At 34.6% G+C, this 12,856-nt stretch overlaps 1 protein-coding gene across 1 annotated transcript in view; it reads right to left on the bottom strand.

The window, feature by feature from the left end:
- Nucleotides 1-305: 305 nt before the first annotated feature.
- Nucleotides 306-12,856, bottom strand: part of FBXO8 (F-box protein 8) — a 44,339-nt gene continuing 31,788 nt past the window's right edge. Inside the window, exons 4-6 of the mRNA XM_039243220.1 lie at nt 3,495-3,613; nt 1,891-2,087; nt 306-635 (exon numbers count right to left, since the gene is read on the bottom strand). Of these exons, the coding sequence (XP_039099151.1) occupies nt 448-635; nt 1,891-2,087; nt 3,495-3,613 (504 nt within the window). The 3' untranslated portion in view covers nt 306-447. The remainder of the gene's footprint in view (nt 636-1,890; nt 2,088-3,494; nt 3,614-12,856) is intronic.

The following is a 12,856-nucleotide window of genomic DNA, read 5'->3' on the forward strand; positions in this document are numbered from 1 at the left end:
GAAAAAGAAAGGCTTTAGTTAAAATCTTTACAATAAAATAATTATGATTATAAATCTCTTTTGTTAAGTATGTACACATTACATGGTATTTTTAAAAAGAATGAAAATGAATAGTTTTTCAAGCAAATCTAATGCACAAATATACCATCCTTTAGAGCATAATGTCAGTTGAACATTCTTAAACAGCTGTGTCAGACAATGGCTCTGCTTTGTGCAAAACATGATAAGGAAAATTAAGAAAAATTCTGCAAAATCCTTTAGCTCCCCAAGGAAATTACTACAAAAAAGAAAAGAGTAAAAGGGGGAAAAAAAAAAAGGTGTACACTCGAGCTTGATTGTATACAGAGGCTAGAATGACCAGCACTAATGTAACCCCCATATCTGCTAAGTAAGTCCTTGGGTAACTTTAGTTTGAAGTTAATAGTGGAAGTCCTAGCAATTGTGCTTTTATGCAGCCACGTGGCCAATAAGGTAGATGTTGTCATAAAGGTGCCCTACAAAATCTTCACTGATGTTTTGAGCAGCACGCCGGGTATTTCGAATAAATTCTCTTTTTGACATCTTATTCTTCACGTGAGGGCTAGTGAGGTCAATGGAAAGTAGGATCAGAGAGTAGCACAGTACATAGACAGCATCTGGAATTAAAAAGAAACACCTCAAATTATTAGCTGCTTTGGAAAATGTGGTCCCAAAGGCACTCTTTAATGCAAATATTGTCAGAACTTAATGAAATCACGATTAGAATGTAAATTTTTAGGGAAAAGATTGCTAAGCCTGAGCAGCATGTGACAACAACAACATGTCTTTATACGCCCAAAGCTGTATTTGATGTTTACTCTCAGAGTATGTCTTGTAAAAGCATTTTCACCAAATTTCTTGATGGGTAAATATTTTATAATCTCCACCTAATAAGATAAGCACAAGAAAGCTGTTGATATGAAGAGATAAGTAAAGCTCAGTGAAATGAAAAAATATGTAGGATACTCGGCCTGTGCTGCACACACACAGACATGTACACACAATAAGGATCTGTTGCATTAAAATTAAATTTTAGTAGAAAAATTCTAGGTGCAACTACATAATATGTAAACCATGAGAAGCTTTAAAAATGATGTCTCAAATTTTTAGTTAAATTAGTAATAACATGCAGTGCTCAGGCAAGAATCATTTTAAAGAATTTATAGCTAATTTCCACTTTCTTTCTAAAACTATGTTTAGGGGCGCCTGCAGAGCTTAGTCAGGGAAGTATCCGACTCTTGGCTTCGGCTTAGGTCATGATGTCATGGTTCGTGAGTTCAAGCCTGCATCAGGCTCCACGTTGACAGTGCACAGTCTGGGATTGTGGATTGGGAATTCTCCCTCTCTTTCTTCCCCTACCCTGTTGCTCTTTCTCGCTCTCTCAAAATAAATACGCTTAAAAAAATAAAATGGCATGTTTACTACTTATGAATGACAGTTATGACAAACTATTCTCTAAGCTCACATAAATGTTGTACTCCATATATTTAGTGATTGCTACAAGTAGAAAGAGAAGTTATTTGTAATGACAGTATCTTTTTTTAATTTTTTAAAATGTTTTATTTATTTCTGCACGAAAGAGAGGCAGCATGAGCAGGGGAAGGTCAGAGAAAGAGGGAGACACAGAATCAGAAGCAGGCTCCAGGCTCTGAGCTGGCTGTCAGCACAGAGTCCGACATGGGGCTCAAACCCAGGGACCGTGAGATAATGATCTGAGCCGAAGTCAGCCACTTAACGGACTGAGCCATCCAGGCACCCCGATGACTGACAGTATCTTTCCCCATGGTGAGAAAAAAAATGTCTCATATACTACTATTTTTACTTGGAGGCGAGAAGGGAGGTGGAAGGAATTCACTATATATATATTCTTACCAGGACTAAGGCCAAGTTCTCGCATTAAATCGGGGTTACAAGCACAGAATCTATGCGAGAACTTTGTTATGAGAGTTTCAAGATACTCCCCACGCTCTTCAGGGGCATGGATATGACGAAAAAACTCTCTCAGTGCATTGGGCAAGAATTGGTTTCTAAAATTATGCAACGTTACAAGGTCGTCCAAGACATCTCTCCTAGTAGAAAAAGAAAAAGACACAGCTTTAGTTACCACTTCTCTACTAAGAAAATGATAAGAACCCATAAATCATCATCTTTTTGGATGAAAATACTTTGTTACTGATTGTGAGACCCGCTAATCCTACAAAGTATGTATAATCCTTAAAATTAAAAAATCCAGTTAAGATTATTTAAGACACTAATTTTAAAATCTTATGTGAATAGGTTACTTTAAAGCAACTGAAACTAGCCATTCTAATTATAAAATGAAGAAAAATAAATTTAGCAACATTAAAAGGGACAGCCTTTCAAGTGTCTTCTTGGCTAAATCCAAATTAAAAAATTCTTTATGCCTTTAACTATGAAAATAATTAAGAGTTTTCACTTTCCATACCAATCCACACCACCAGAGGTAATACCTATTTATGTGGACTTGAATGTCAACATAAACTATGTACATTTCTAGTAGTTGCTTTTCCTAGCTCATAGGGTATATTGTGAACAGTTTTCTGTATCTTTACACACAGATCTAAATCATTCTTTTTAATGGCTCCACAGTATCCCTTCTACTGGATGTAACAATTCAACTTATAAACATTTAGATTATTTACAACTATATAAATATTTGTGTTAAGTGTATGTGTTTACATATATAATTATAAGGTTTTTTTATCAATAGCATTCTAATATATAGGCATACTTTGTTATAATATGCTTCAATTCCTGCTGAACTCAATCATGATTATATGATCATAATCTTTAATTTCTATTAATTGTTTATCGTAAGGATAAGCAAATTATAGCTAGTGGTCCAAATATGGCCCACTACTTGTTTTGTAAATACAATTTTATTAGAACAAAGCCATGCTTACCAGGCTCTGTGCTGACACCTCAGAGCCTGGAGCCTGCTTCCGATTCTGTGTCTCCCTCTCTCTCTCTGCCCCTTTCCTACTCATGCTCTGTCTCAGTCTCTCTCTCAAAAATATATAAAAAACATTAAAAAAAAAAAAGCCATACTCATTTGTTCACATATTACTTGTCTGCTTTTAGGCTGCAATGGTAGTTATAAATAGCTGCGAGAGAAATTTCTCAACTAGATGACTGCTATGTGGTATAGTTTTTCAAGAAAAGCTTAACTCATTAAAAGCATTACTTAGCTGGGGCACCTGGGTGGCTCAGTCTGTTAAGTGTCCGACTTGGGCTCAGGTCATGATCTCAAGGTTTGTGAGTTCAAGCCCCGCATCGGGTTCTGTGCTGAATGCTAGCTCAGAGCCTGGAGCCTGTTTCAGATTCTGTATCTCCCTCTTTCTTTGACCCTCCCACTGCTTATGCTGTCTCTCTCTGAGAAATTAAAAAAATAAAATAAAAAATAAAAAACGGCATTACTTAGCTAATTTCTAAGGAAAACTTAAAACTTTTTTTACCTTTCATCAAGATAGATTCTCAGTTTTTTCCAATTTAGTGTTCTTGTACAGAAGATAAACTTTGCTATTTCCTTTGGTGAATCATCTAGGATACCCTTGGACATAAAGTAGTTCACTCCCTAAGGCAGAAAGACAAGGCTACATAAATAAAGTCAGTCTTTATTTATAAATTCTAACAATTAGGCGATAGCAGAACAATAGCTGTAAATTCTTTCCAGCATTAATAGACTCTTTATAGCTTCAACATGCAAAATACAAGCTAGAACTTGAACTGAAACTATTACTTGTGGTTGATAGTTTACATGCAATGAAAAGTAGGAAATTCAAAGTTAAGACTCCTAAAGAAATCCTAATTCAATTTTCTGGCTTGTGAAAATTACAACTAACTATATAGTAATAGAAACTAACTATATAGTCAGTTACAACTAACTATATAGAAATATGGCTTAACTGGTGTGGGCAGGGGAGAAACTCCTCTATAGACTTCAAGCCTTTTAACAAACACTTCCACTGCCTGATAGAAAACATGATTTCTTAAAGACATACTCTCATACACTATTCAAGGGAATAGCTTGAGGAAAAAAAAAGATTCTGCAAACTGAAGAACAATGATTTTTAAAACTAAATTATTCAACTTAAATCAGGCACAATTCTAGGTGGGTTTATGGTCTGTACACACACTTTGGCTTTAAGCATTGGTACATTCTATAAGAATTTAGCTTCAATACACAGTGAGGCAATCTATAATATGACAAAACAGTTTCAATGGTTTTTCATAGGATTTATCTTTGAATTTCCTTTTCCCTGCATGCAAAGTTTTCCAAAGAAGCATTACCCACAGTTTGTACCCATTTTAGATTTAAATCAACAAAAACAAAACATCAACAAAAAAAAAATTGAACACTGAAGCCAATGTTCTCTCACGTATGTGGAGGTCACATTCAAATAAATACCTTATGTGGATTTGAATGTGCAGTTATTGAAATAAAAGGCAGGTGTGTTTATTTCAACTCATAGTTATCCAGATACATGCGTTCCCATGAATACTTATGTCTGGATAATAGCACACTGTGTGCAGTTAATTAGTAGAGAAAATGATGTATTATGTACACACAACATACTGTTTTCACACATAAATTCCTTCAGCATTTCTTCCCTTTTACAAACAGTTACATATAGTACTCAGAAATATTGCACCCGTTAAGAATTCAAAAAGTTGAAAGAATTTTTATAAAAGACTCTTCAAAATAAAAACTCTCATAAAATTGTTATAGTAAAAAAAAAAAAAGGCAATTTGATACCATGAGGTAATGCTTTTGGAAGGTTATAATTATCTGTAAATTATAATTCAAAAATAATATTTTTCACTATAAAACTAATTTTATGAGCCACCAGGATAATATCTCAATGACAATGTTATCAGTTTCTCATGTGAGTTGTAATAGTACAAGGCAGTGCTAAGGCACTGATTTAAAAAATCGGTATACAAGAACAGAATATGATAGCATGAGATGTTCTTGTCAACTCAACTGTAAGCCACATTTCAGACTGCATCCTGGATACAAGGCTAGGAAATGTAACACGGTCAAGATGGAAAACCCAAGAATTTGAAATGAGGTGCTCAGCAATTATCTGAGGGGGCAGGAACTGAAGGAATATTAATGCTTGTTCCATCCTTTCCTCCATTAGTTTGAATAATCGAGAGTTGACTGTATGTTTTAACTGATCTATTTAGCAAAAATTTTCAGGTTTGATTTCTTTCCAAAATTCCTCCATTTAAAAGAATTAACAATTTTTCATAAGTATTACCAGTGCTTAATTTTAATCTAAGTGATTCAAAGACAAAAGAGTGTCAAGAGTGTCAACTAAATATTATGTAAATTTATTTATACCTACTTGTAAACCCATATTTAAGAGATGTTAAAACTAATTCTAATTTTTAAAATTATACAATATTAAAAAACACTACATGATCCATAAAATAGTATATAATTCTCTAATTATGTAATATGTACATTTTAACATCCTTTAATGCTTCTTAGTTATAAATTAACATTGGTATTTGCCTCATGTAAGAGCCTAAAAATATGCTATTGACAATTTACTTTTTTAACGATAACATGTTTTGAGAATTCTGAAGTCTCCAAAATCAATCATGTACAGAGGAGTAAGCATCGACTCAACCAGTTTTAAACCCAAGCCTGAGAACTAGGGACACAGCTTGAAATAAGCCAACTCTGTTGGTTTTATGAGAAAAGGAGGCATCAGTTTTCAAGCCTGGGATTCCTCTGGAAAGGAAGATTACTTTAGAATCAAAGTGAAGGGTCAAGGGATGTGAAATGGGAAAAGACATGAGACAGATTATAATTTTCTTCAATAAGCAAACTGGCAACCATTCGAATTCCTATCTTATGTTAACAATGAACTACAAAAGAAAACCTAGTATGAGATTTGTTGAATAACTGTACATTTGTTTAATAAATGGTGTATTTTTTTAAAATTTTTTAATGTGGTTTTAGAAGAATGGTACAGAAAGATCCCTTTAGACCACACAGCATGTTAGTTACTTATCAGGACTAGAGATCTCAGCAGAGTGAGCCTATGTATGGGGTGTCTCACAAAGGAAATCATGAACATTAATGTTAGTTTATATTAACATGGTTTCCAGAAAAAAAGGAAGTCTGTAGCTCACTATTGTCTACATAATCCACTATAAAAGTGTCTGATTTTGGATGTCACATTTTATGGGGCATACTGATAAACTAGAACTTATCTGGATAAAGGAAATCAAGACCTGATAAGATTGTTGAAGGATCTGGAAGTCCTGTTAGATAATGAAGAGTTGAGTGATTTAGGGATATTAGGCCTAAAAAACACTTGGGAAAGAAGTTTAAGATTAAGACATCTGAAAGTCTTTAGCATAAGGAAAAAATGACAGACACTAATTTCAGTGAAGAACTTAAGCTGATGATAGTTATAGAACTTCTTCCCAGAATAATGTATACACACATTTTAAAACATTTTTTTAAGAGTGTGAGAGTGCGCTTGCACGGAAGACAGAAAGGGGGAGGGGCAGAGAGTGAAGGAGACAGAGGATCAGAAGCAGGCTCTGAGCTGTCATCACAGAACCCTATGGGGGGCTTGAAGCCACGAACTGTGAGATCAAGACCTGAGCCAAAGTCGGATGCTTAACCCACTGAGCCACCCAGGAGCCCTCATATTTTTTTAAAAATAAAAATGAAAATGCTTGAAGCCCATCTAAGAACTACAGGCTAGGAATCTATTCTAGATGATGTAGGAGTATGTACTAAATGTCAGTATAAGGAGGCAGGTTAGTGTCAGGTAAGGAAGATCATGCTTGCAACGACAGCTAACTGAGTTGTTCAAGGCCAGTCGTTTGTCATTTGGTTAATTTATTTTTTTGCCATATAACTCAAAGATAAATCATGAAGGTGTCAGTCCTGTAATGATTGCCTCCATAGCATAAAGGGAAGTTTCTATCATCTAGAGGAAAACTATTGACCAAAATGGGTTTTATTTAACAAATAGTGTAAAAGGAAAGTTACAGTGGGATAAATAAAATTCTTTGATGAAAACAGAGTGGATATAGACATCAGCATTCATATTTTTCCAGAAAATCATAAACATAAGTAATATTCATATTACAAATTCTAAATTCCTTAGTAATGTGTTTTTTACAAAAAGTATCCATTTAACTTTAAATTTAAATATTAAGATGAACGGCCAAAGACTAGTTTGTAAAACTGACATATGTATGCCGGCGTATATGTATATATATTCATATAGATATCTATGTATCTGCTTTAAAAGCATTTCTGAAACACTGAGTCAAAACAAACCTATTAAAATTATCTGTATCTTCATTTAAAAAGTATTAAGCAAATGGCAAATATGCAAGGTATTCAGTGACAGATACTGAAAAGTATAAAAGTTTTGCTCTAAGCAAATCTAAAATTTATCTGGGGAGATGAGACCGGCACATAAATAACTACACTATGCATATGTGACAAATCAATGATACAAGATAGTCAAATAAGGCCTAAGTGAATGGGTATGAAAAATAACCATTTCAGTAGTTCAATAAAAAAAATCACTTAGGACATAATATTTGGATCAGGTTTCCTGGACTATCTACTCTGAAGGAATGGTAGGGGTTTAGATAGCCCAGAATGAGGAAAACACTGGAGAGGAATATTTTAGTCGATGTTCTATTATATGAGCAAAAGTATTACAAGATCAAAAATAACCAGACTATTTTCAGGAAAACAGGGGAACTATGCTGGGCTTGAGAGCAAGTCTAGAATCAGACTATAGCAGAAATAGGGCTGAATTTTAGGGGATAAAGTTTATTTTCTACCCTGTATGTAACTGGAAGCCTCTGAAGACCTGCAATATAAATTTGACAGTAATATGAAGAAATAATAAAATGGAAATAAGACAGTAGGTTACTACTAGCCCAGGCTTAAACATGTGGGAAAAGCAATGGAAATGCAAAGGAAATAATCTATTCTAACATCATATGTAAAAAAAAAAAAAACCCATATGCTACATAGGTATATAAAAGTGAGAAGTGAGAGCACATGTTACCACGCACCAATAAATAATGAAAAGTGAAAGATAAAGTTAACTGAGGTTTCTCATTCAGACAAAAAGAGAAATGACTGACAGGGATTAAAAAAAAACAAAACTCCACAGGTTATAGAGGGTGTTGAATTAAAGGAAAGAGTAATGAGTGTTGACTTTGAAATGTTGAATTTCAGGTGATGATAGATACAATTAGGAAGGCAGAGTGAGCAGTTGGCAATGTAGTAAGATAAAGAAAAACATGAGAGTTGAATTTTCAAATTAAGGATCCTGAATAAGAAGAATAACACAGGGACAGAATAAAGTCTCAGGGGGTAAAAGTCTTTGAAATGTAAAGAAAAGGGTATTCGGTGCAATTACATAGTATAGTTGAAAGAGCACAGGTTTTCAAAGAGGGACCAAATCATGGCTCTGTCCCTTCATGATTTTGAACATAATTAACTCAAACTTTCTGAACTTCAGTTTCCTAATCAGTAAAAATCTTATTAAGTGGCTATTGTGAGGATTTGAAAGTGTCTAGCATAAAACAAGGCTGTTTTCCTTTTTCTTTTAGGTAGCTCAAAGAGATGAAAATGTGGAAAGAGGATAATGAATTTGGAGAATGGGAGAAAAGAAAAAGAAAGTAGTGTCTTTCAAGGTCTCTTTCCACAGAGTAATGGGGGCTCCAGTCTAAGAAGAAAGCTAAGGAATCAGCTCAAGGTAAAGAAACTGATAGTACACTCACTAAAAATTAGTCCACTATACTAAAAATTTATTAGTATAAAGATGGGAAAAATAAATGGACACATTAAAGGTCAATAAGGGAAACAAATGGCTTTTCAAGAAAATTTTGACCCATGCATGTTAGAAGAAGAAAGAGAATCAGCAGAGAGAGTAAAAGACTGATGTAAGGAGTAAGAAGAGATAATGGGAGAAGCAAGCTAAAGGAAAGGGGGGCAGGGGAAGAGTCTGAAAATACAGGTGGAGTTAAAATTCATCATGCTGGCCAAGATCTAAATATTTCCCACTGCAGGAAAGAAGAAACCCTGCAGAGGACTGGCACTAGGGATAGAGCACCCGCAACACAGCAGCAGAGTGCACCAGAGACACTCCCTGAAGCATCAGGCTCTGGACATCACATGATCTCTTCTTCATAAAACCATTACTCTCACGAGCAGGAAACGTAACAGCTTTCCTAACACACAGAAGAAGACGGAGACCTAGACAAAAATGCCAAGATGGAGGAATTGAACTCAAAAGACTGAGCAAGAAATGGTCATGGACAGGGATTCAACTGAAACAGATCCAAGTAACATGCCTGATCCAGAATTTAAAATAATAATCATAAGATTGCTAGCTGGGCTTGAGAAAACCACATCAGAGGGTCCCTTACCACGGGTGATAAAAGAGCTTCAAATCAATGTGGCCGAAATGAAAAATACAATAACCGAAATTTGAAGCCAACTGGATGCCAAGACCACAGAGATGGAAGAAGCAAAGGAACAAAAAAGTGATATAGAAGATAGAATAATGGAAAATAATGAAGCTGATCAAAAGAAGGAAAGGGGTGCCTGGATGGCTCAGTTGGTGAAGCGTCTGCTCAGGTAATTGATCTCACAGTCCGTGGGTTCAATCCCCACGTCAGGCTCTGTGCTGACAGCTAGCTCAGAGCCTGGAGTCTGTCTTTGGATCTGTGTCTCCCTCTCTCTCTCTCTCTCTGAACCTCCCCTGCTCACGCTCTCTCTCTGACCCTCAAAAATAAATAAAACATTAAAAAAAGAAGAAGGAAAGAAAACTCTTGGATCACGAAAGCAGACATAGGGTATTGATAAGGCTTTCTGCACCTGGAGGACAGGGCAGTAGTACTGGCTCAGAGACAGGTAGATAAAGAAACTGATCAAGGCAGAAAGCAGAGTGGATACTGGTTTTCTTCTTATGGTGGAGACAAACCATCTAGAAAGAGTTGGAAAAGAGAGCTGAATAGGATCTCCCAGTGAAGTGCTGAAGATTTCTTATCTACAACGGTGCCGGCAGAACAGGAAATAAACAAAAGGAGAGCCAGGCGGCAGCAAGAACCCAGGTGACATGGCAACTCATGTTACATTTTCTTTAATAGAACCCGTGTTTCCAGTAATCCAAGAGAGAACAATTAAGAAATTTTGTAAAGTAGACTCCACAGAATATGTCACTAAAAATGGTTATGCAAATGACAGCCTGAAGACTTATACAATCAAATCAGAGTAGCGAGCTGTTTGTTTTGATGTAATTTGTTTAGGAGGCAAACAATTCAAGAAATCATGAATAGATAGCTTATGCCAATGTTAAGAAAGAATTCAGAATGAAGAAAAAGATGTGTTGGGGCTTAGTCACCTATATATACATAAGCCATTGTAAGAATGGTTCTTTTCACATAATTTGTTTTAAGATATCTTTACTTTGTTTCTCCTATTATATCAATACCCACATTTTCTCTCCCCTTTAATAAAGCCTTATTTATTGATTCAAATCATTATTATCCATCGTGTACTTCAAAAGCAAAATCTATCATACTTATGTTCAGGACTGGAAATTCTACATTTTGGAAAAGAGTGCATTCTAAAAAACCAGGTATGCAAAGCCAAGTAAGAAAGAATCAACTCTTGTTACACACCTAAAACTGACTTTAAAAATTATAAAGTCTTAATTTTAAAAACCAAATACTGACCACTGGTACTGAAAGTACTGGCTATTCGCAAAGACACTTGGCAAAAACATAGTGTAGTAGTTTGTATCAATAAAAACAATCATGTTATAAAACAAAATCGTAACAAAGTAAGGAGTACCTTTGCATTCCTCAGTACACCATAATAAAGAAATTTCGAAAAAACCTAGTTTTAGTTAATTTTGTTCAAATTTGCCTTTGTATACAATGTAAAATCCAGAACCATGGCTACATTTCAGGTAATAAATCTGTCCTTAGAGCATTATATAATGTTACTATAATTATATAATGGAAAGCAAAATGGACACTGCATTTATGTTTTTAGAGGACTTTATTAGAAGACTTTTAAAATAACAATCCTCAAATTTTAACAATAAATTTTTATAAAACAAGAGTTCAATCTAGATTTCTACTCTTTCAGTAAGAACTGATATAATATTCATATTTGCATTTTAGCCTCAGTGAAATGAGCAACTGAAATGGCATATTTTCACAGTAAAAAATAATATAAAAATTAAGAGATATAAAAAATATTATGGATGGTTATCTTTTGGATAGACAAAATACTTAGCAGCTCGGAGAGACAGCCCTCCATAGGTCACATGGAGGGTCCCACTGTCTTGTTAGAAAATACCAACAATGGTTCAGATGAATGCTCTGATACTGGTTTTTCTCTTTTACAGTACTTTCAGGATCCCTGAAGCAAAATATAAAATCTGTTAATTTCTGTTCAGTCAGCAGTTCTCACTCTCCATATTTAATCAGAGAATATGTATTCATTTTATAGTTAAGGGGGGAAAGCACATAGAACTTGAACAGGTGAGATTCATTTGGGGATATATACTGTTCAAGCAACAAATCAACACGTTGCTTTTTAGTTGCAGCACAATAAATGTGGAAGATTACCTACTGAGCACATTTTAAGACTAGGTATTGATGTTTTTATTGTGTCATTGCATTTCATTTTACCCACTAACTTTTGCAGTGTTTTCTTCTGGAAGCTTCCACACTACTCTCCTCTGTTGTCACACTGACTTTCTACAAGTACTTTAGAAATGTAGTATATTGCATTTATTCATTATAATTTAGGCTATTTATACATATTATAATCATTATTCCTAATCTAGTTACTAGATTCAGAGACTAAAGTAAAAACTATGCTCAAGTTTTGAAGGTTGTCCTATATGAAAAGATTATAAGAGTAATAAATAAAGTTTACCTCTTATTGAGGTGCCTATAAGTAGGCTATTCACAGAAAGCTTCTATGTGATTTAGCTACAAATAAGAGGAAAGGAGGTAATGACAATTGGGAAAGAAATGTGAAGATAATTTAAATGTGAACCGCAGATCTGTCTTATTTCTTCCCTAGGAAGCAAGAGAGCACACATTGTCCACGCTTATGTGTAGGATGTGACAGATGTGAAGAGGAAGTACTGATATGCTGTAGCCAATCCCTTACTGAAATTGGTCAGAACAAAGCATTCTAGAGGATAATGAAGAACCATACCGTTCACTTTTAAGAATGGAATATGGAATGAAATTGGCATGGATTCCAGCTTCCAAAAACAATTTATGGAGAATTTTTCCATACATCAAAGTGCACAATGTTGATGAACTGATAAGAATAGTCATATATACACCCTGAATTATTTGCAGCCAGAAGGTGTCAAAAAGAAATCTTACATAAAGGAGAGACCATTCAAAGAAAATCAAAACAAAAATGGAAAATACTTCTAATGGAGTCCAGGAAAATGGAGGAGAAATGTAAGACAGATCGCTGTGCTTCTTTTTGATAGGAGAGAAAGCAATGACATCAGACAAAACAACATAAATGTCATTATCTAGATTTTAAATAACAATTATAAGTTCCTATTGATTAATTCTAATAGACTCAAACAGAGAAAGAATTGCACTGAGTTCTAGTAGTCTCCAAAATTATCACTCTCATGACTGGGATAAATCAATAACATGTAGAACGTGAAGGTAATTCTTAAAAAATAAATAACTACTAATAACTAATATTACTGACAAGTTGCTGGTAGCTGAAGTAAACTTCATCTTCTGTGAAAAGCCCTTT

The sequence above is a fragment of the Hyaena hyaena genome, unplaced genomic scaffold (assembly GCF_003009895.1).
Source record: "Hyaena hyaena isolate Hyena2069 unplaced genomic scaffold, ASM300989v1 scaffold_226, whole genome shotgun sequence".
Classification (NCBI taxonomy): Eukaryota; Metazoa; Chordata; class Mammalia; order Carnivora; family Hyaenidae; genus Hyaena; species Hyaena hyaena.